This window comes from Halichoeres trimaculatus, unplaced genomic scaffold, assembly GCF_033239565.1.
Source record: "Halichoeres trimaculatus isolate MK-OKI-2021-1 unplaced genomic scaffold, fHalTri1.1 fHalTri1_scaffold_19, whole genome shotgun sequence".
NCBI lineage: Eukaryota > Metazoa > Chordata > Actinopteri > Labriformes > Labridae > Halichoeres > Halichoeres trimaculatus.
In genome coordinates this window covers 23,569,130-23,591,011 of record NW_027437197.1, presented here as the reverse complement: position 1 = coordinate 23,591,011, position 21,882 = coordinate 23,569,130, and the positions used below count along the sequence as shown (strand labels likewise).

Genomic DNA, 21,882 nt, shown 5'->3' with positions numbered 1-21,882 from the left:
GTTTGTATTGTTCAAAATTTTGACATCAACATTTTCACTTTGACTGCAAATTAATATCTTCTTCAAATATCAGTTATTGGCCTCCTTGACTACAAATTATCGGTATCTGCCCTGAAAAATCCATATCGGGCTATCTCTACTTTTGAATGAAACTTACTGCAGAGACAGAAAGGTGCAGGCTGTGTTCTATCTTACATCGATCAAGTAGGCACATATATTTATCTTTAAAATGATTGAGAAATTCTTATTAGTGGTGACAGAGCCTGTCTTAGTGTTGATGTTATAACATGTATTTGTGTTCAGGAATATTGATAATTGATGTGTGCTCTTGATATTTCTAAATACAGACTTTACATGTGTCAATTTTTTGATTTTCCTTCATCATGTTGATTTGAATTTGGAATCCCAATGGGATTATTTGAGGATGTCATGCCTCAGTGTTTTGATATCACCTCCATCAGTTATGCAGAGTGATAGAGCTGACTGCGTCTGTTTCCCTCCCCCTTCACAGGAAGATGCCTTCACTTTTGCCAACCAGGTGGGCTATCCATGTTTGCTGCGTCCCTCCTACGTACTCAGGTAAGTTAAAACACAAATGCACATCTGGAACAGGAAGTCATACCAGCACTCTTCTTTTATTGAACAAGGCTGACATGAAATGCATTTTTTCATCTATTTAAAATCCAGGGGGGAAAAGGTTTGATTTTTTCCCCCCAGCAGGCTTAGGGTTAAAAGACAGCACTGAAGATCTTCAAAACTTTTTTTGTTTTGTTTTTTGTTTTGTTTGTTTTTTAATACACACAAACCAATATGCGGCATCTGTTGAATTCAATCAGCTCACTGCAGTTACACTTTTGTCCAGCAGATGTCGTGGTGAGACCCTGTGTTCATCAGTTCTCTGTGACTGAAAACAATCCTGTGAATATGGATTCAGAAGTTGGGGACTTATTATGATTTACATTCAAACCACAGAGCTGCTTTAAAGGAGCCTGTCTGCGCTTGTATGGTGCTGTGTGAGACCCTGAGGGTCATACACTCTGTGACGTTAAAACCACTTAGAGTCAGAAGAGTCAGAGTAATGTAATTTAACAAAAGGTTAATGACTCATATTAATGTCTTACTCTTCATCTTGAAGTAGCCACAGTTATTCCTGGAATAAGTTGATTTTTTATCATGAAAAACAAGCTTCTCCTGCCTTTTCATCCCAGTCATCAGCTTGTGGCAGGTCTTATTTCTTAGCCTCAGTACATCTGCTTGAATTTTTAATCTACACAACTCTGTCTCACTTGTCAAATCCATTCATCATATTTTTTTAACAGAGAAAATTAAGTAACGTGAAACATTCCACTCTTTATTTATTTAAAATCTCAGATTGGAGATTGACTATATGTTGAGGTTTTAAATGATCATTTCCACTAATTCTGTATCATGACATGCAACAGACTAATTGCTACAAACTGCTGACATTGGTATGAATGTTTGTCAAACAAAAGGCACAAGCAATTCAGACAGTTTGCAGTTCTGTTCACACAGAATAATTAGCTTAGCAAGAACGGCAACAATGATCTAAGAAACTTCTTTACTAGTGAAATATTACAACTCCCAAATTGGTAATGAAGAATGAAATGCAAATGCTCACTGGATCAGAGGAATTACTGTGTGTGTTGAAGATAAATGTCTTGAGTAAGTGTGAGCCAGAAGGGACATGACTTACCCACTTACTGAGAGTCAATCTATTTGATGAGTTTCAATGTGACGCCACTGTTTTTTTTTTAAAAAAAAGGTTTGTAGACATTAAATTCCTCTCACTTTGGAGTGTGAAGGGGAACGAATGTGTGCAACAGTTGGTCCCATCAATTATGAAACAAACTAATATGATGCTATAATAAAAAACTAAACTTCAAAGCTCCCCTCCAGAAATATGTTTTCACTTTTGGCAATAACAGCAGGTGCCCGTTTGTAACTTTTTAAAAACGATAGAAATACAAGCATAGGAAAGAGCATATAACAATCCAGACCTGATAAAATAACTGATAAGATCTTATCTGGGACATGGCTTTAATTCTTCTTAATGTGTATTTTTGTTACTTTGCTCGTTTATTATATGTCTTATTATACTGATTGTGTAAATGTGCATGTGCCCTCATTATTTTCACGAGAGCGTAAGAGAAATTTACACCTGGGTTGACAAAACAGACTTGTTGTATTTAATTCAGTTATCTTACCTTGTTAATTTTAGGTTGCCTACTTTAACATCTGGCTGGGGGCTACAAATAGAACTAAACTAGCCCTTTGGCTAACTTAATTTACGTTGTTCCTGTAAATTGTAAAATAAATAAATAAATAAATAAATACATAAGATTATATTCTATATACCAGGGGTTCTTAACCTTTGTTTGTGTACCCCCTTTCAAATATAATTTCAGCCAAGTACCCACGTATATAGAAAAATATTCAGGAAATAGTATGTGAAAAAAAAAAAAAAATATATATATATATATATATATATATATATATATATATATATATATATATATATATATATATATATATATATATATATATATATATGTATATATATATATATATATATATAAATTGAATTCTAAATTTTTTTTGTTTTTTTTTTCTTTTTGACCATTTCTTTAACACCCATCTCATTTTCCCAACTGATTTGTTTCATTGAAACCACCTGTCTATTGTTATCCACCTGGCTGTGCTATTGTTAGCATGTAAATAAACATGATCTCTCACTAAAAAAATGATATTAACAGACAGGAGCTGTTTAGCAAATAACTTATTTTATGAATGAATATGCTCTGTCTGAAAGTCTTCCTTTTTTAGATTGATTGTTTTTAATCAGAATTTTTTTTTTCATTTGTTGTGATGCACCTTTTTCTTTGAACATTTGTCAAGTCAACCCCTTGTAGTCCTCCCACATACCCCTAAGAGTACACATTCCCCAGTTTGAGAATCACTGCTATTCAATGATAGCAAGCTATCGTTTCAGATAATTTTCAACCTGTTTTACAAATATTATTTTCTCTTTGTGAAAAAATTGTGCAAATAATGTGCAAATAATGTTTCTTTTAGGCTGCAAAGCAGTTAAAGATGCTTTTGAAGCCATTTTTCAACTATCTTCTTGGTGTAAGAAGATCAAATTAGACGTTGCTTTGTAAAATTTTACAATAGATAAGTTCACACTCAGATAGTTTTATAGAAGCCTGAACAACTCTATAACTATTTAAAATCAAAAGGATTCTGTAGCCCAGAAAGGTGTATCAGTACAGAAAAATGCAACTACATTGAATTTAAAAAGAGTATACTTTTTTTTTTTTTTTTTTTTTGAAACATCAGAAATGGTATTACCCCTGATTTTTTACATTATCCTTCTTTAGATTGTGCCTTCTCTACTGTTTCAATGTTTTCCAAGTTGCAGATGTCTCGTAAACTTGTCAACAAGACAGTAGCAGCTAATGTCACTGCTACTAATCTAACTCCAGTGATCACTGCTGCAACACTGCACTGATGATACTACAGCTGTTACAGAGCTGCAGCAATCTAACCTGGACTGAATGACTGCAAATATAAACACATACAGACTTATTTAGTTTTGGATGCCAACTCATTTTTTACTCAGCAATTTTACAAACATCTAACTGCACAGTTATATGCATACATGTGTTAACTTTCTCTTTAATGGTTCACTGTTATATTAACTGTGTGCATAATCAAATTGGCTTTTCTGCCATCTGAGTCAATGATCTGCCTTTATTTAAATGCACAGTGATCCCCTATAACAGGAAGGGTCGGTATTCATTTGGGAGTTGGACATATGTCTGCCTCCAAGCAACAGACAGCTAAGGAATAAAGATCTGACCCGAGCCTGTGGCCCTTCTCTGTCCTGCTTCTCTCATCTCTTCCTTTTCAAACACAGCGATAACCCAGCTAGCAGTCTGAAATCAAAAACAACAACAACCACAACAAAACTAGCCTAAATCTGTTGTATTTTAATGACTAAGTTCTGAACTCATTTTTCAAGAGCCTGCAGTGCTTTTCGACCTAAATAGCTGCTCTCCTCTCTTTCTCTCCTCTCTCCCTCCTTATTCTGACTGTTTCCAGACCTTGTTCCCAGTGGTAATAGTGATGCAACGAAGAGATAATGAGTGTTTTGAACGATCATTTGAAGCTTCTATGTTCTCCTGTTTGCTTGCTTCTCTTCCTCTCCTGTGGCCTTTTGTTTTCTCTCCCTCATTTTTCCCTCATCCTTCATCTCCTGCCTCTTTCTCTCACCAGTGGCTCTGCCATGAACGTTGCGTACGGAGAGGAAGAGATGAAACGCTTCTTGGAGGAGGCCACTCAGGTGTCACAGGTGAGATCATTGTGAACGTGTGCCTGCACATGTTAGAGACGTGTTGCCTTCTTGATTTCACATGTCATGCTGTGGCTTCATGCCTTATCCCTGTCTGTAACGTGTTGAATTAGCATGTTATGACCAGTGACTGTTCTCCATTCCTCCATTTCACACACAAACTTTCTTCTTCTGCACCGCTGTCCCTGTGCTTTCAATTAACTAATGCAACCAGCTGGCATTGCTGATGGCTAGTTTTGTGTGAGCATCTCTTCTTCACTGAACCCTCCAGTGGCTCAGAGGCACCTGGCCCCTCAAAGGGGCCCCTACCTAAGGCTGGATGAACAGACACACAAGCACATATCACACATTCAGAACACAAAGCAAGCCTGTTAATGGTTGTTTAACAGCTTCAAACTGATTTATAATGACATGACCCACTAAACTCCAACAGCACACGCACACATGAAGTCATTTAGGTATTTGGACACTGCTCAATTTTTAGTTGTAGTTTTAGTGAGGGGCTTCCAGAAAGTCCACGTTCAAAGTCCATTAAATCATCTTTCCTCCTCATTCTGATGCTGGTTTGAACTTCAGCAGGTTGACCTGACCATGTCTTTATACCTACATGCACTAAGTTGTGATCGGCTGATCAGATATTTCTTATAACAAGCAGTTAAACAGGTTGGCCTAATTAGGTAGCCATTGAGTGTATGAACTTGTTTTTACTTTAAAACATTCACACAAATACATGCCAATCAAAATTCAGCACATCAGTGCGTGAATAAGTTCACTCTTTCCCTTTAAGTGTTTAAATGATTGTTTTCTTGGATTATTTCTTTGTCCTAATAATGATGATGAAAATAGAGCGAAAACATTGATATCTAAAGTATACATACTTGCTTAGTAGGAATGTGTACCAAATTAGGTACTTTTATAGGTATCCACTGAAATTCTGTCAAAAGTACCAGGTATTGATTCACATAAAATCAAATGGTACCATGTTCAGGTACCTAAATGCATCCTTGTGGCTGTGAGGGAGTGAAAGAGTAGGTGATTTTCCATGCTGGAAATGAACACAGCATTCCAGGATGACATATTGAAGAATAAATATGTTAAATAAAAAAGGATTTACATTTTATTATTAAATAATTTGATTTTTTTTTCGCACACAAAGTACCAAAAATTGGTACCAATGAGTACCGATATCAATTGCCAGGTACCGGGAATTGGTACTGTATCGTTTCAAATGTAAAAGGTACCCATCCCTATTGCTTAGTACAACAAAACCCATGAAGTTAAAATGTTTTAAATATAATTTGAGATTATATTTATTATACAGTTTATGGGCAACATAATGTGGACAGAGCAACTCTTTGGCGCCATCTACTGCAGTGGAGGTGCAGAGTCATATTTTACTTCTGACTCGGCTTAAGTATGAATTTTTACTTTTACAAAAAAAAAAAGATATTAAGAGTTGAAATAAAAATAATTTTTACAACTTTGCTAAATGTTAACTGTTGCACCGTGGGCCCCATCTTTATGTGTTTCACATATTGCAGAATTGACAATAAAACTACTTTGTACCATGTACCTGTGTTGAGTCTGTGCCACAGCTGTCTTCTCCTCTCTCTTGTCTTCCTGTTTCACTGCCCATAGTTTAACAAATTGAATTTAACAAAATTTATTTCAGAACCCTCAATTTATAGTTCCCCAAGGAACATGTGAGACATTAATTCAGTTTTTTAGTTAAACTTAAGTCTTTTTTTCCCCCAGGAGCATCCTGTGGTCATCACTAAGTTCATCCGCGGGGCTCGGGAAGTGGAGGTAGATGCTGTGGCCAATAATGGCAAGGTAAGACATGCTGACATGTTCTTTTCAGGTATTAAATGCAATTATTTTTGAAAAGATAAGAAGTTTTGTTCAAAGTGTGAGTCTTGAGGATGGTGTTGATCTTCTCCCAGGTGTAACACTGTGTTGCAAAGTTAAATGGAAACATTATTTGTCTTTGTTGGATATATATCGACATCCAGTTCAACCATAATTTAATTCATTGTAGTATCATTGTTATTCATCTCTTTGGCTTTGCATTAGTGAGTGCTTCATTGTTTTTCAGCTTAGATGGGGAGGGGAGACCATTATTGAGCCCAGTAGATGAATAAAGTGGAAGTGATCTCATTTATCTTCGATGAAAAGGCATCGCAGCGTAGACAGGCTCTGATTGGGAGGATGGAATATATTAAAAGCAAATGCAGGGAAGTTGTTCAGAATGATTTTTGGTTTCTGTGTCAGATCAGTTAAGAAATATTTAAGTGATTCATGCTTAAAAAATGTTTCTCTGTTTGATTGACGTGTCCTATAGATCTGTGATTTCCTTTGATTTTTGTTGTCTTTGTATTCATCTGCTATGAGTTATTAGTGTAAGTACATACAGTGTTCACAGCAGGTTTTTTTCTACCAGAGTATTTTAGCTGTAATGATCAATTTACATATATAGAATGTAGTAGAATACAATACAATACAATACAATCAATAGAATAGAATGGAATAGAATTTACTTTATTTGTCCCCGAGAGGAAATTCAGCAGGGATAAAAAAATGAGTTTTTGACTCATCAGTTTATTGCCTTACATTCTCACTTAAAGGTGCCGTAGGCAGGATTTAGCTAGTCAATGCTAATTTTTTTGTGTTTTCTTTGGATTAAATGTTAGAGTATCCATTGATAACCCTTCATAAGTGTAGTATAATTGCCCTACCGCAAGGTTACAGCATTTCCATCTGTCTCTGTTATGAGCTGACAAGGATTCTCGACCACTCCAGGTATCTTTGACCAATCAGAAGAGCCCCTGAGGCTCTATCCTGATTCGTCTAGGGGCAGCGCTTCGTCCTTCGTCGCAATTGGTTGTAAATCTCTTTGTTCTCATGAACACGCATGAGGAATATTTACATATTTACCTTTGTTCCGACTGACCGCCTGTACTTGGTCCCGATTTACCTCGACTCGCACTTTGACCAGTGGATGTCCCTGGCGCGTGTTCATACCCAGAACTTTCTTCCGGCACATACTCCAAAACCATTAAATGAACTCAGTTTATTCATTAGTTGACTAGCAGGCTACATGCTAACGCTGTGCAAGTATATGATCGATTGTCCGATTAGTAAATGCTAATACAGCTTTGCTCTATCAAGTATCTCGCAAAACAGTGATAAGTAAAAGCTGGATAAACCCTAATGAGCACAATTGTAGTTAAGATATTGCATCATAAACTTACCTCAGAATCAGACATCATTGCAGAAGTTGTGTTGCTCGTCGTTGTGAAGCCTTTGAGTGCAGAGTGTTTTGATACCGGCAGGTATTGTGTCGCGTTTGTGTGCGTGTTCTTGTGGGAGGGGCTAAACTTGCGTAAGGGCGTGATGTCAGAGAACACAGGACTGGAAGGGCTGTGCTGGTTTTCAAATCGCCATCTTACCTGGGTAATCCTGCCTACGGTACCTTCAAATTACATTTTAGGGATTTCTGGTTAATGTTTGAAGGTCACAGTCTAGAATGATCGAGATCAAGCAATAACATCTTTTTTTTTTGACGTCATGTGTATTAGGTTGGGCTAGAATTCCAAAAATAGCCAGAGGACGGTGTGGTTGAGACACTTCAGCAAGAGTGTCAAAAACACTGCTCCAAAACTCTCTAAGCCTTGGGCAAGACCAGAATGAATTTTTACTTTTACCATGGCATACTGATGAATCCTTTTTGGCTGGAAATCACCAATTCCACCATTTGGAATGGCTGGGTTAAAAAATCTGATGTGCTTCTTGCGACTTGAAAAAATCAAGTTTACCCTCAGAGGATGTAATGAAGAGTACGAGCTGAAATGGCCACCTTTCATTTTATTTTTTTAAAAGAACTACCCTCTGTTTATATTTCTATAAGTTTACGCCTGTCGTCCACACGAAACTGCTGCTTTATGTCACTAAAAACGATGTTTACTGAAAACTTCGGCAACAGTGAAGATTTTGGAAAACTCCGGATTCATGGTTTTGTGTATACAGTGGTAAACAAAGTTTTCAGTTCTCCAACGTTACAGCTGAATGACGGGGGCTCATTCTGATTGGCTGGCACGGGTTTTAAGTCAGGAAAACACTGCCCATTATGGGTTTCGCGTGCTTGGAGCAGCACTCACCAGCGGATTTACCCGCTGCGTGAGGACGAAAGTATTTTTTTTACAACAAACGAGGGAGAATAGCCGTTTTTGAAAATACTCAGCTATGTGTGGACATAGCCTAAGAATTACAAAAAGACATACACAAGACAGGTACCAAATCAAAACCACATGGGACACAAACTAAGGACAAAAACAGGAAACACAGAACACTCAAAAATAACTAAGATAACATGGGTGACGCAGAAACACGGGACAAGCACAGAATAACAAAGAAACACAAGAAAAAGAAAACACAAGGAAACCCAGAAATACACAAACCAAAAACCCAAACCATTACAATGTCAGGTTATCTTTTTTTAGGTACTCTTATAACTCAGAGAAATGGAATACCTGACACCATAACTTACATTAAACATTAAATAAATTTAAAAGATAAGAATGATCTGAGTACACAATCAGACACAAAGCCTGGTTTTAAGATACCTGTGGCAGGAGAAGTTTGTCTTCGCCCATCTTAGCCCCTAAAAAAGCTAAAAGGCTGTTACTGTTAAGGGAGAATTTCTAGATGGAGTAAACCTCACAGGAACAGCTGTGGCTCAGAGGCAGAGTCGGTCATCTCTCTGGGTAAGACACTTAGCACCGAGCTGCCTTGGCAGTGTGTGAATGGGTTTAGCTAATACTGATGGGCACTTTTCATAGCAGCCTCTGCAATCAGTGTGTGGGTATTATATGGATGGGTGAATGTGACATGTCATGTATAAGTTGTCAGAAGGCCAGAGAAGGCACATACAGCCCATTAAAACACACTCATGGCTCCTTTACGTTGCATTAGTATTCACTTAGCCTTTGCAGCTTTAACTTCTAAAACTGACATCACTCCACAACTGTTTACTTTGTAAGTCACCACAGGTACCTCCCAGGTACTTGTCCTGGATGCCCTGTCTGTTTTCCCATTGTTTGGGCATTAGGAGTCATTTCAAGGGTGTTCGTTTGAATGTGCGCAATCCAGTTGTATGGTACATTTTCTCTGTCTGCTTTTCCTGAATACAGCCCCCTCCTTTATCTTCAGTATCACATTAACAAGCTGTCCATTCATTGAATACCAAACAGGCCTCATTATTCCTGGCCAGACTGTGAGCGTGCATGTGTGAGATATATGTGTGGGAGAGTGGAAAAGTCAGAGATAATACGTATTAATTACAGGCTCTATCTGAAAGGAGCTAATGAATACTGTGGTTAGCAGCAGTTAAAATGAGCTAATGACACGGTGGCTCATTTACAAACACACATGCACACTCCCAATGAGCTCAGTGATACAGATCTCCTTTCCTGAGGGTGAAATGTTTGAAAGTTACTCTTTCGTCGTTATATACCCCCTCATGCGCTTTGTTTAATTTCTATTTAAAACCCACCTTTAAACAGTTTTCAGTGATTGTTTACCTGACTGACTTTCTTCATTCCTTTAAAATGTGCGGTGTAATATTCACCGTGTGCTGATGATACCATTTTGCACAGTGACATACTGTAGATAAGGACACATCGAGTCTGGAGGCCATCTGCCTCTTAGTCTGGAGGATTTTAATCAGAGAACAGTCCAAGGCTGTAAAAGATGAGTTGCCCTGAGCTGAGCTGGGATGCATTTTCTTTCTTCTTTCTATTTTTTGTGCAAGAGCTTTGATCTGAACGCAAGTACTAAAAGTGTTTGATAATCACTGTATCTTTTCAGGTACTGGTCCATGCAATAACAGAGCATGTGGAAGATGCTGGAGTTCACTCAGGAGATGCTACCCTAATGCTACCAACACAGACTATTAGCCAGGGGGCGCTGGAAAAGGTTGGTCAAATCCCCATCAGCATATTGACTTAAACTGCATAGAAATGACACAGGACCAGTTTGTGCTCCATTTGGAAACAAACATTTCAACCTAACAGAGTTTAATGCAACATATTGTTTCCTACTTTTGTGTTTTGTCTGCAATCATCATGACAGCCTCATTTACATTGTTCTTTTTCTTTTGCTCGCAGGTTAAGATTGCCACTCGGAAGATTGCGCAAGCATTTGAAATTTCGGGGCCTTTTAACACTCAATTCCTGGTTAAAGGCAATGATGTCATGGTAGGTAACATTTCTCAACTGGTCTAAATAATTGATCAACACTTTCACGACTGATTGCATTAAAGACAACTCATTCATGAAATGAAATCACTTGTGTGCATGAGTTCTTGCAAAGCTCAAGTGCCACTTTTAATGACTGTTGCAGTCTGGAAATGATTCAAACCCCTGGATAGAGTCCCTCGTTTACGTGTAAGAGGACACATTTGAAAGTAAGGTGTTGTCTAAAGCAAACCTGATGCAATTAAGAGCTTTGGAGGTTGCATCAGTTGTACTTGAGATAGAACAAATGAAATACAGGTTTGTTGATGGTGAGGTCTGACTGCTTGTTAAAATTGGGACAGTGGAGAATATTGTTACGAGAAGAGATACGGCTTTGAAAAAACAAGAGAACAGGTACAAAATGAAATCATAGGCACTGAATTTTCCTTGAGATACTGTGGGAATAGGTCTTGATGTTAGAGTTTGCAAAAACAGTGGCTACACGACCAGGATGTGGCAGAAAGAGGAGGCTGTTAACTGCTGACTCCAGATTCCTGAGGAGGAAAATGGAAAACCCTTAAATTACTGCAAAATGACCAGCAGTAAGACGAAAAGCTGAAGGTCTTTGTGCTAAAACTCCAAGACGTACACTATCACCAACCCATGACCTTAAGGAAAGTTGGCTTTAACAAGCTAAAAACAATATGAAAATGACACATAAGTCAGGATTCAAGTGTGTGAAGCCATGAAGAAAAAGAGGAAGTTTTGGGCCTCTGGATCAGTCGTGTGGCTCAAAAAGGAAGAATGAAGCACATGTTGATAAGAGCGCCCTCTGCTGTGAAGCAGAGAAAAACGAAACTGAAAGCATTACAGCGTCTCCTTCAATCAAAGAAAATTACATCATCATTGACAACTGAGGCATGTCAACTAAGACACCAAATTAAAGTTAACGTGCATGTTATATTTAGTTTTTTATATCCTTTTAACACCAATTTAGCTAAAAGAAACATGAATTAAAAGAAAGCTATAAACACAACTACCACATACCACCTGACAGACAGTAAATGGAAAATGGCAGTGGCAATGCTTAATCTAATTTTGGGTGGGGGTTGAATAAGGTTGGGTATGTCATTTCAGTGCTCACAAACTTCTTAGCACCAACTGTGTTTGTTCACCTTTTAGGTGATCGAGTGCAACCTGCGTGCGTCCCGCTCCTTCCCCTTTGTGTCAAAAACGATCGGTGTGGACTTCATCAATGTGGCGACCAAAGTGATGGTGGGGGAGCCTTTGGATGAGGCCAGCCTGCCCTCGCTGGAGAAACCCATCATTCCTGTAGACTTTGTTGGCATCAAGGTGAGACTGTTGGACTAATAACTGTGGAATATTTTTTCTTTCTAAGGTTTTTATAGTGCACTGAAGAAATTTGGGGTTAATGGGGAAATTAACAGAATGAGAAGCTAAGTTTGCATTATATGCAGAGTTTTCAAACAACCAACTGAACACACTACCAGATATCAATCAATCAATCAATCTTTATTTATACTCAAGAGATCATTGAGGGGCATCCTCATTTAAAATGATGACGAGTCAAGTACATAAGAAATTGGGAGAACTCCAAACAATAAACAGACAAACTTTAAGAAAGGGCATTAAAATCATCAGACCTGTGATGATTAATATGACAATAGGTCACACTTAAATAAAACAATTACACACGTAAGAGTGGAAATTTAAAATAAAATTTCTAAAAAGCCCATATAGTAAAAGGTCATTAATCCTGAGCAGCTCCTGTAGTCTGTTCCAGGCCTCAGGAGCAGAATAGGAAAAGGCAGTCTTTCCCAGTTCAGACCTGACTCGTGGGACATGCAACAGGAGCCTGACAGAGGAGCGTGTATGGCACTGATTGTTAAAAGAAATGTGAAGAAGGCCGATCCTGGTAGGCTTATACAAAAGTTATTTTGACATGATTTCATGAATAAAAGGCATTATGAGGTTAAGTTTAGCATTTCCAAAATGGCGTCTGCTGACAACAGGCTTCAGAACTCCACACCAGAAACAAACTGGTGACATCATAGAGTCTACTTCCCCATATTATACAGCCTATGGTCTTAAACTGTGGTGAGTCAGTAAATAGGACAGCACTCTGTTTTTATGTTGATTTCAAGATCAAGCTAACTTTTTCCTTCTCACCTTCCGTAGGGTCTTATCTGAAGCTAACATGATACACATGAGGTTGTGAAATGTTAGGACTCATTGTAATGGGTCTGAAAGTTGTTAACAGCTCTGCTAAAGTGAGTTTTATAATTAATTCACTTTAGTGGAGCTGTTAACAACTTTCAGTTTTAATTTCCTTACAACTCCTAATTACAGTGTCTCTGACTCCTTGCAGCCTTCTGCACTGGTTAATCCTGCAAATTGATTCCTATGTTGAAAGCTTCACATATGTGATATGTTAATAAGTACTGTGGTTCTTGTTACAGCTGCTTTTGTGTCACATAATAAAGACAGAAATTACTGCTCTCTTCCTCCACCTTGGCATGGAGGAGGAGGAGGGTGGTGGTGCTTTCTTTCTCATACCGGCTGGGAGGCTTACTTCTTAGATTGGTTAGGAGAGTTTCCATGTCACCAGCTGTTCCAAAGCTATTTTTTCCAAAGTAATTTCTCCCTCTAATTACAACAGAGCTGTTGTAACAATGGCTGTAGTTTGGAGCCAATCACGCAGGTATAATCCCCCCCACTCTTCCTCACCTCCTAAAGTTTTCAATTTCTAGCCTGCACAGTGGAGAGGAATATTAATCAGAGCTCTGAATACTCCAGGCACCAGGCTTGAAAGACATCCAGAGTTTACTTGGAGTCTATGATACAGACTTCATACCCCTTGACTAATACAGGCCTCGACAGATATCCTGCCACAACACACAACAGTTGTTTCCGAGGTAGCACCGTTTTCTGCCTTCCTATTAAACACAGTGCTGCTGCCAAAACATCAAACCTTTCATACGAGCGAGACCTTTCTGCAGCCTAAGCAGGGAGTGGGTGATACCAACTGTACCCTTTACGGCCTTCCTTCTCATCGTTTTTGATGTATCATCACCAGACACAACTCATCGCCATCCAGAGACCATCTCCATTTATCTGCCTCGTTCCTTTCAAACACACTCTGTTGCTCTCCCTGCTTCTTTTCTTCAGCTGACAGTCCCCTCGTTTGAGGCCGTGTTTTCTTTTCACTAACAAGTCCCCTTTGTGTAATTTCTGTCTTTTTATACAAACTCATAGGAACAATAACACAGTTATATTTATGGCACTGAAAGGAAGGAGAGCAGGAAAGACACATTTTAAGGAGGAGGAAGTGGATTTGGTTGTTTGCTGTCTGTCCCCAGTGCATAGTTATGGGCTGAGGAAAACCTCCCATCAGTTGAATGTTTTGTCCCTTTGCCCAGGGCATCGCGATGACTCTGCAGATACATTATTCTAGAGAACCTGGTGCCTCAATTAAAACAGATGCTGAAAAATCCTATACCTAGCTGTAACGTCACGGTGTTGTGTAACACTTCCCACCTGGGAGTCATTTAAAATTATTCAACAATAACTTAATTCAACCTTTCAGGGTCATTGAATAAACAGAGACCTTAAATTGTTTCTTGCAATCCTCGAACAGTATAGAGGGATTATCAGTCTACGTCATCCTGATGCGCACGCATCTTGACCACATTAGCAGCATTTAGCTTCATTCATTAAAGTGATACTCCGGGATGGATCAAGTTGGGTCCTATCACAAGCTTTAGGGCAGAAATTACCCCTACAGCAGTGTTTTTGTGCAGCAGAAGCCCAGAGCACTCGCACCAAACACCCCCTCCCTGCTCCTCTGCTGGTTTCCTCTGCACTCAGAAGGGGCTAATTTTTACTTGACCAAAAACACAAATAAACAGACTCCCACTGAAAAAAAAAAAAAAAAATCTCATATCAGTCTGCATTCACGCTTTATTTAGAGAATTTTCAGCGCGTTACTTTCACACAAAAACACCGCTAAATAGGGCTCTGGTTCTCATCGTGTCTCTTCGTCCTAGCAGACTACCTGCGTTTGTTTATATCTGGCACGCCGCGCTCGTGGACCTATACACTAAGCAGTGAGCGCCTCGTAGCCAGCTGTGGCTCTGCAGAGGAGGTAGCGCCGTTTTACGACACGATGAGAACTAGAATAGAATAGAATAGAATAGAAAATACTTTATTTATCCCCGAGGGGAAATTCAGGAGTCACCGCAGCATTTAAGGAAACAAAAGTAAGAAAGAATATAGAAAGTGCAAAAATGTCCATAAGAAATTAGATGACGACATCCCGTCCACCACTCGTCCACCACTCTCCAGCCCAGCCAGTCTCCACCTCCACAGGGTCCAGGACTGAGCCTCCCCAGCAGTCTGTTCAGTCTCTGTCTCCTGGATCCTGTCTGCTCACAGCAGGCGAAGCTCCTCCGATGTGTCGGGGCGTCCGATGTCAGCTCCATCAGCCACGCCTGGAACAGCACGATGCCGTTGGGTTAGCACAGCTAGTTCGTCCATCCCCAGGAGCTGGATCCCACGTTCCCAACAACGATGGATGGAAGGACAGGTCCACGTCGTCACCTCCCAGCTCACATCCGAGAACCAGCACGTCGTCCTCACCTCCTCCTCCTCAGCTCGAGGGAAATCATCAAGCCCTACACTAGTTAGCATTGACATGCTACAGGCTGCTAACAGCTAATTTCGCATGTAAACAATGCAGCCATGGTTACATGTAGGATCTCCAGACAAACACAGGAGAAAAGTAGTAAAAAATACCGCCGAAGCCACAAAAAGCTTGGTGTCCGTGACCGACAATGAACCATACAAAGTGATGATCCACTCCAAATACAAAGATGACGAAAAAGAGACGAAGAAATTACAAGAAACGGACAAAGACGAGAGAGCTGCTGCAACAGGCAGCTACTTGGGTAGCGCCTAGCAACCGTAAAGCCTTATTTAGCGGTGTTTTTGTGTGAGAGCAACGCGCTGAAAATTCTCTAAATGAAGCGTGAATGCAGACCGATATCAGATTTTTTTTGTGCGAGTGCTCTGGGCTTCTGCTGCACAAAATCACTGCTGTAGGGGTCATTTCTGCCCTAAACCTTGTGATAGGACCCAACTTGTTCCATCCCAGAGTAACACTTTAAGGCGAGTAAGCGGTTTTTAAACACTAAATTCAACCTGTTCGCAGCATCAAAACGTACGGTTGTTTTGTGGTCAGTTTTTAGAAACGATACTAGACAACAGAGGCAATGTCTATCAAGTTTTGACAGTAGCCAGTGTTTTGGAGTTCATAGCAACAATGCTAACTGGTAAATCAGCCGACAGTATCAGTGATTTATAGCCGAGAGTCACCAGTTAACAGGGTCACACTTTATATTGAAACACCGGGAACGTCTGTGGGTAAATAATTAAATGCACCATCTTTATTTGATTTTGTGCAGTTCTCTGGATGTAGTTTTCTGGTTCTTTTATCTTGAACCGGGTCAGACTCAGAAGTCTGTGTGCTTTTTTTCTTAGTTTGGGAGAGTTTCTGATTTGTTGACGCATGTTTACGTCCTGGTCTGTCGCAGTCTGTGAAGTGTCCATGGATAATGCAGTCATGAGTATTAAGTGTGTGTTTAAACTTCTCTAGGTACACACCGGATTTCTCTGTTAAAAACATCTGTTCACCTGCTGATCTCTTCTGTCCAGTTACTGCTATTTCACAAACCTGGGAGCCATTTACCATCCGTAAAAGTGATGATATTTAGTTTAAAAATGCATTTTTTGGTGGTTAACTCCTTCACGTCAGTTGACAAACCAAGTTGCGCCCCCATCCGGCGTTGTTGATAAACAAATAATCCCTCCATAGGTAGGCTCTGCAGGAGTTTTTGTTACTTGTTAGTGAACACAACATTCAAACTCGGCTCCCCCTAGTGAACATACTCGCTACTCCAGCAACCATCTGTAGCATTGTGTTCCTACGTGGGAGAGACTCGAGAGCCGTGCACCTGACTTTGCACGTTAGCACAAGCTAATCGCGGGTATTTGTCACATACCTGGTTGGCAGAAATCCAACTCGTGTTGCTCTTTGTCCCGAGCTTCTTTCGAAGTGCCCAAAAAAGAATGAAAGTCAAGCCAAGCTTCACCCACGTTTAAAAAAACCCTTTATCTGCTTGGTGGTTTGTTTCGCTTTGGCTGTGCTTTTCTTCCTCTGTGTTATGTCTACTATCGTAGCTGCTCTGATTAGCTTCACTTGAAGTCACTTGCACACTGGGGGCTCTGTGATTGGCTGAGGTAACCACGCTTACTCTTCTCCCAGAATCATCCCAATAGAACCAAAACATCAGCATACAGGCAGAGGAGGGGGTTAAGGCTGACACAGACACTGGCTACATTAACATGCAGTCAATATTACAGTTTCTGGAACATTCCAAAGTAGTTTATAAGCGTGAGCAAAAAGAGGAATTCCTTTTTACATGGTATACCAATCAAAACAGCAATGCACGGACAACATCTTGACGCACAAAGAACGTCATGACGCAATGTGCGTTATTTCCGCTTCCTCTTCCTGTATCCATAGCAACAGCAACAACAAAAGCAGCACGATGGACTTCCTGTACTCAAAAGACCAAGATTCCTTGCAAACAGAACATGTGCAGAACACAAATTAATGTTCCTTTGGATGGGGATATCCTGATAGGCGAATACATGGCAGAATAGTAAGGTTAGAAAAAGAGTAACTCAGGAGGATTTTCAGGTTTTAAAAAATGATGTGAAATGATGTAAAATAACCCTTTCGAAAGAGTTATTGGTGTTTACATGGTCGTGTGCAAGCGGGTTATCACTAGTAGTGATAGTTGCTGGTACTGACTGCATGTAAACGCAGCCACTGACACACATAGGCCTGCAGGAGACTTCATTTAGCAGGATTGTTCCTGTGGAAGTTGAAATTTTATTTTTTAGAAAAATCCTGCTGAATCCTGCTTTAGAAGAAATGCTAACTTTGAAATGCCTCTCGACAAAGCAAGTAAACCTTCTTGATATGCAAAAAAAATGTCACGTTAATTTCTCTTACCCCACTGGCTGATTTTTTTTTACTCTTTACAACCAAGTCAGGCATCATTTTTGCCTTTAATATCTTGAATTAGGACATTTTTCTGGACTTGCCAGGTGAATGTGGCTCAAATTAAGTCAAATAAGATTATTTTTCCTAAATAAGTTATAAATGCTAAATAAGATTTTAGTTTTTGCAGTGTTCGAATTATTGACAAAGTCCTGGTTGTTTCGGTCAAATGTTAAAACGTCATAATCTGCAGTAATATTCAGTTAAAAATGTGAATTGACATTTAATTTGTACATACAAATGCAGCTTGTTATTCCCATTCAGCTGTGAATATAAAGACATTTACACAGGTGCCACTTCTGTCGACAACAACCAGCACAGTGAGCAGTAATGTAATGTGGAAATGTCTTACTTTATTCATTTCTTTCTCCACTGTGGCTCAGCTGGTGCCCTGAGATAACATTGTTCATGTTGTGGAGCTTCACAGTTCTTCTGTCTGAGAGTGGGCGGTTGGTGTGGGGTGGGGAAGTAGTGTGGAAGTGGTGCTTGTGTGCCTTGGTGGGATGTTGTGGTTGCATGGCCTTGGTTATCGTGACAGTTGCACACATCCTGTCCCACAGACCCACCATTGCATTTGGAGAACAGACCATTAAAACTGAGACCGGGGAGGTTTTCGTAATTACATTCAGGGATGACTTGAGAAGTGTTTCACATTTTAAGGCCATTTAGATAATTACCAGTGTTAGTGATGACACTAACTTTTCTCACTGCTTCTGTTTGTGCTTAAATTTCTCCTTCTTGCCTCATATTTTTAAACGTTTGCTTCAAATGAAGCTGAATGTGAAATGATGGCCCCTTCTGGCTCTCGTTGTCACTGTATTCATGACGTCCCTTCTTCTTAATGGTAGTCTCTCGTCTCTCGAGGCAGTATTTAAACTTCACCTCTCACTGTTTTCCCTTCTCCGTGTGTGCTTCTCTCACACGTTTTCATCTTCTTTCTTGGATACATTCTGCTGTTTTATCTCGGCGTACTCCTCTGTCTTTCACTGACTTTTTGAACAAAGCCGCGATAAGCGATGCAGGCTCCCCCGTCTGCATTCCCCTCTCTCTGCGTCCCTTCTTGCATTAGTATTCAAACATTACTTTCAGCTGATTAGATAGCCCACTTCAAGGATGAATCCCCCCCTAGTGGCCCCTTGCCTCTGCGTGTGCGTGTGCGTACACATGAACGGCGCGATGCCACGCCACTTCTTCCTCTCTGTGTCTCTCTTCAAGGTAATGGTGGTTGTCTGCTTTTAAATGGTGAATACGAATGGCCTCCCACATGGCGCTCCGCTTTTCTTAATTTGTGTCTAATACAATAACGAGAAGACGGTCTCGTCTCTGCACTTTGCTGCCATTCACTTTGTCCTTCTGTAAAAAAAAGCGTTATCTTTCCCTTCCCCTCCTTTCACACTTGTCTCGTCCTCCTCAGCCTTTTATCATCCGCTCTGTTTGTTTTTACACTTATTGTATTGATTGATTCCTCTTATGTCCTCTTCTTATTCCCTCTTCTCACACATTTATTCCCATCCTTTGTTTTCCCCTTCCTCTACCCCTGATCTTTCATCCACTTCCTCTCTTCTCTGCATTTATCAGACAGGCACCATACAGTGTCGACCCCTTCCTCAGATTTTAAAAGCAAAGAACAGATGCCTGCGGTTTCAGAGGACTCTTTTCTTTTTAGATGGTCTCTTTAAAGTCCGTCTTAAGCATCACTAATTTCTTTGAATTTCTCTTTGTTGCCTCTGCTGGAGCTCCCCTGAAAGTGGTTGGAATAAAGTTTGCACAAGACAAAATAAAGCTGGTTTTTTTATCAAACTGACATTTTTAACCGTTTTTATCTCAAATGCATGTTGTGTAACCTCCTTTGGCTTGGGTCACCTGTTTTTAAAGGAGTAGAGTTTATCTTTCACTAGGTGGCAGCAGTGTCATGAAATCCCTTGAACGCTTCCTTTGACTGATGTTATTTATTCTGGGAATTATTCTCTATTGATTGCTGTTTTATGTGAAGTGTTTATATGTCTCACTTTCTTCACTTTCCTGCTGTTTTGGTTTGTAGTTTTTTTCATGGTCAATCAACACAGCTTTAAATTTGAACCGTTTTTTTTGTTTGTTTTTGGTGATTTTTAGCAAAAACCAAGTGAAAATAAACCCTCTGTCCTCATCAGGCTCCCATGTTCTCCTGGCCCCGGCTGAGGGATGCAGACCCCGTGCTCCGCTGTGAGATGGCCTCCACAGGAGAAGTGAGTCACACTCTTGTTTTGATCGACGTTTTCTTTTTTTTTCTCCTGCTCACCATCTTGTTTGAGTAGCAAATGTTTACAGACTCGTGTCTATTTGTGTGTTTTTCGCAGGTAGCTTGTTTTGGACCAAACATTTATTCAGCCTTCCTCAAGGCAATGCTCTCCACAGGCTTCAAGCTCCCACAGAAGGGCATACTGATTGGGATTCAGGTAAGACTACAGCCATCTGGAAGTCCACTTGCCTCCTGTTTTGTGTTGCCTTTTGATGCTTCCTGCCCACGAGGCGCCCAATACAACTCGCCGTCTGAACAGGTGGCTCAAATCTTCCAGGCTATCAGCTCCTAGCAGTGCCAGCCTGCCACTCCTCAGTTTGTTTCACACTGAATCACATCTTGATTCATGGGAGTCTAATTCCTTCATAGGACTGTGAAACAAAAAAAAAAACTCAGGTGGCGATATGTGAAAGATCAGACGGGTTGAGATACCCTGGAGCTAAAGGGAAAGTTGAGTAAAACTGATGCTAAAAAGATGTAAAACTCAATCACTAACATCTTTTTATCTTCCTCAACCAAAAAGAAACTTCCTACCTAAAAAAAAAAAAGAGTTTTTTTTTTTATTCCCCTGTCCGTCAAAAGACGTCTTGTCTTATTGCTGCATCAACTTGCAGAGCAGAAAAGGAGAAAATGTGAGCCTAAGCACTGCTCGGCTTAATGACACCACATTACATGATTTTTGTAATTAAGCGTTGCTGCCACCCTGGGTTGCCAAACCCCGAGCTTGACTAATGCAGCTTAAACAAAGCACTCACAACAGCAGCTGGATAATTGGTTCTCTTGGGGAATGGGTCCACTTCAAGGCAAGTACCTGGGGTCGCATGTGTACCGTAACATGGCTGAGGAGCAGCTACACTTTAGGCTGATGGATGAGGAACACACCGCTGATGTGATTTAGTGATAGTTTCAAGAGATAGCTGGTTTGAAATGGTCTTCATCTAGTCCTGTAGACTTGTGAGGTGCAGTTTCATGGTTTGGTGCTGATGTGTTAATACAGGAAGACCATAGATCTGTCTTTGAAGTTGTGTAACAGTAACCATCCTTTTGTGTTCAACTTGGCTGTTTGCTTCAACCATCAACAAGTTAATCAGGTGTCCAGCCGAGCTGAGCAACAGTTTCATGGCTTTCTGTCAGGATTGAAGTGTTTCACATACTGAACAATGGGATCTAGAGCAGCACATTGGTTCTAGATATTCATGAAGATAGGTTTATTTATTTGCTTCCTTTTGCATTTCAAACACTTGGAAACTGCAGGAAATACTTGATCTGCTACAAGAAAGTAAATTATATATGACACTAGATAAAAAGATAAACAATAGAATTTTAAAATTACAACTCAAAATTGGTGCATTTCATTTCAGTAAAGCCCACCTGAGATAGAGTTTGAGCTTTGGAAGTGTGGTTATGTGAGGCACTAGTTAAAAGTGAGTGCATTACCCACAGGGGATGCAGCCCTGTTTGGACTCTGAGAGTCCATTGTCAAGGAACAGTATAGTGGCTGATAAGTGTGAACCAAAATTGAATGAATGAATGACTGACTGAATGAATGCTTTAACACATGCAAGTAATGCAAGAAAGTAAAGTGAAAAATAAATAAACAAAACCAATGAGAATAGTCAAAACAACAACATATGAACCCAACATGTCCAAAATTACAAAGTTTGAAACGCTTTTACAAATGTCAACAAATTTACATTTTACAAAAACATTTTTTTACCATCAAACAAACTCAATTTAATTAGCTACACTTTTGCAAGTCCTGAAAAAAAAAATCAATTTAATGTACTGAATGCGGAACATGACCCCAAAGTGTTTGTACCTGAGGGTTCAGTCAGTTTGTGTTTACAGAAAG

General features: G+C 39.8%; 1 protein-coding gene across 3 annotated transcripts in view; it reads left to right on the top strand.

Moving 5' to 3' along the window:
• cps1 (carbamoyl-phosphate synthase 1, mitochondrial) overlaps nucleotides 1-21,882 on the top strand; it is a 67,532-nt gene that overhangs the window by 36,967 nt on the left and 8,683 nt on the right. For all 3 annotated transcript variants that reach the window (XM_074694431.1, XM_074694429.1, XM_074694430.1), the window contains exons 27-34: nucleotides 512-579; nucleotides 4,297-4,372; nucleotides 6,128-6,205; nucleotides 10,238-10,345; nucleotides 10,537-10,626; nucleotides 11,788-11,958; nucleotides 19,903-19,977; nucleotides 20,089-20,187. In XM_074694431.1, coding sequence (XP_074550532.1) covers nucleotides 512-579; nucleotides 4,297-4,372; nucleotides 6,128-6,205; nucleotides 10,238-10,345; nucleotides 10,537-10,626; nucleotides 11,788-11,958; nucleotides 19,903-19,977; nucleotides 20,089-20,187 — 765 coding nt within the window. The remainder of the gene's footprint in view (nucleotides 1-511; nucleotides 580-4,296; nucleotides 4,373-6,127; nucleotides 6,206-10,237; nucleotides 10,346-10,536; nucleotides 10,627-11,787; nucleotides 11,959-19,902; nucleotides 19,978-20,088; nucleotides 20,188-21,882) is intronic.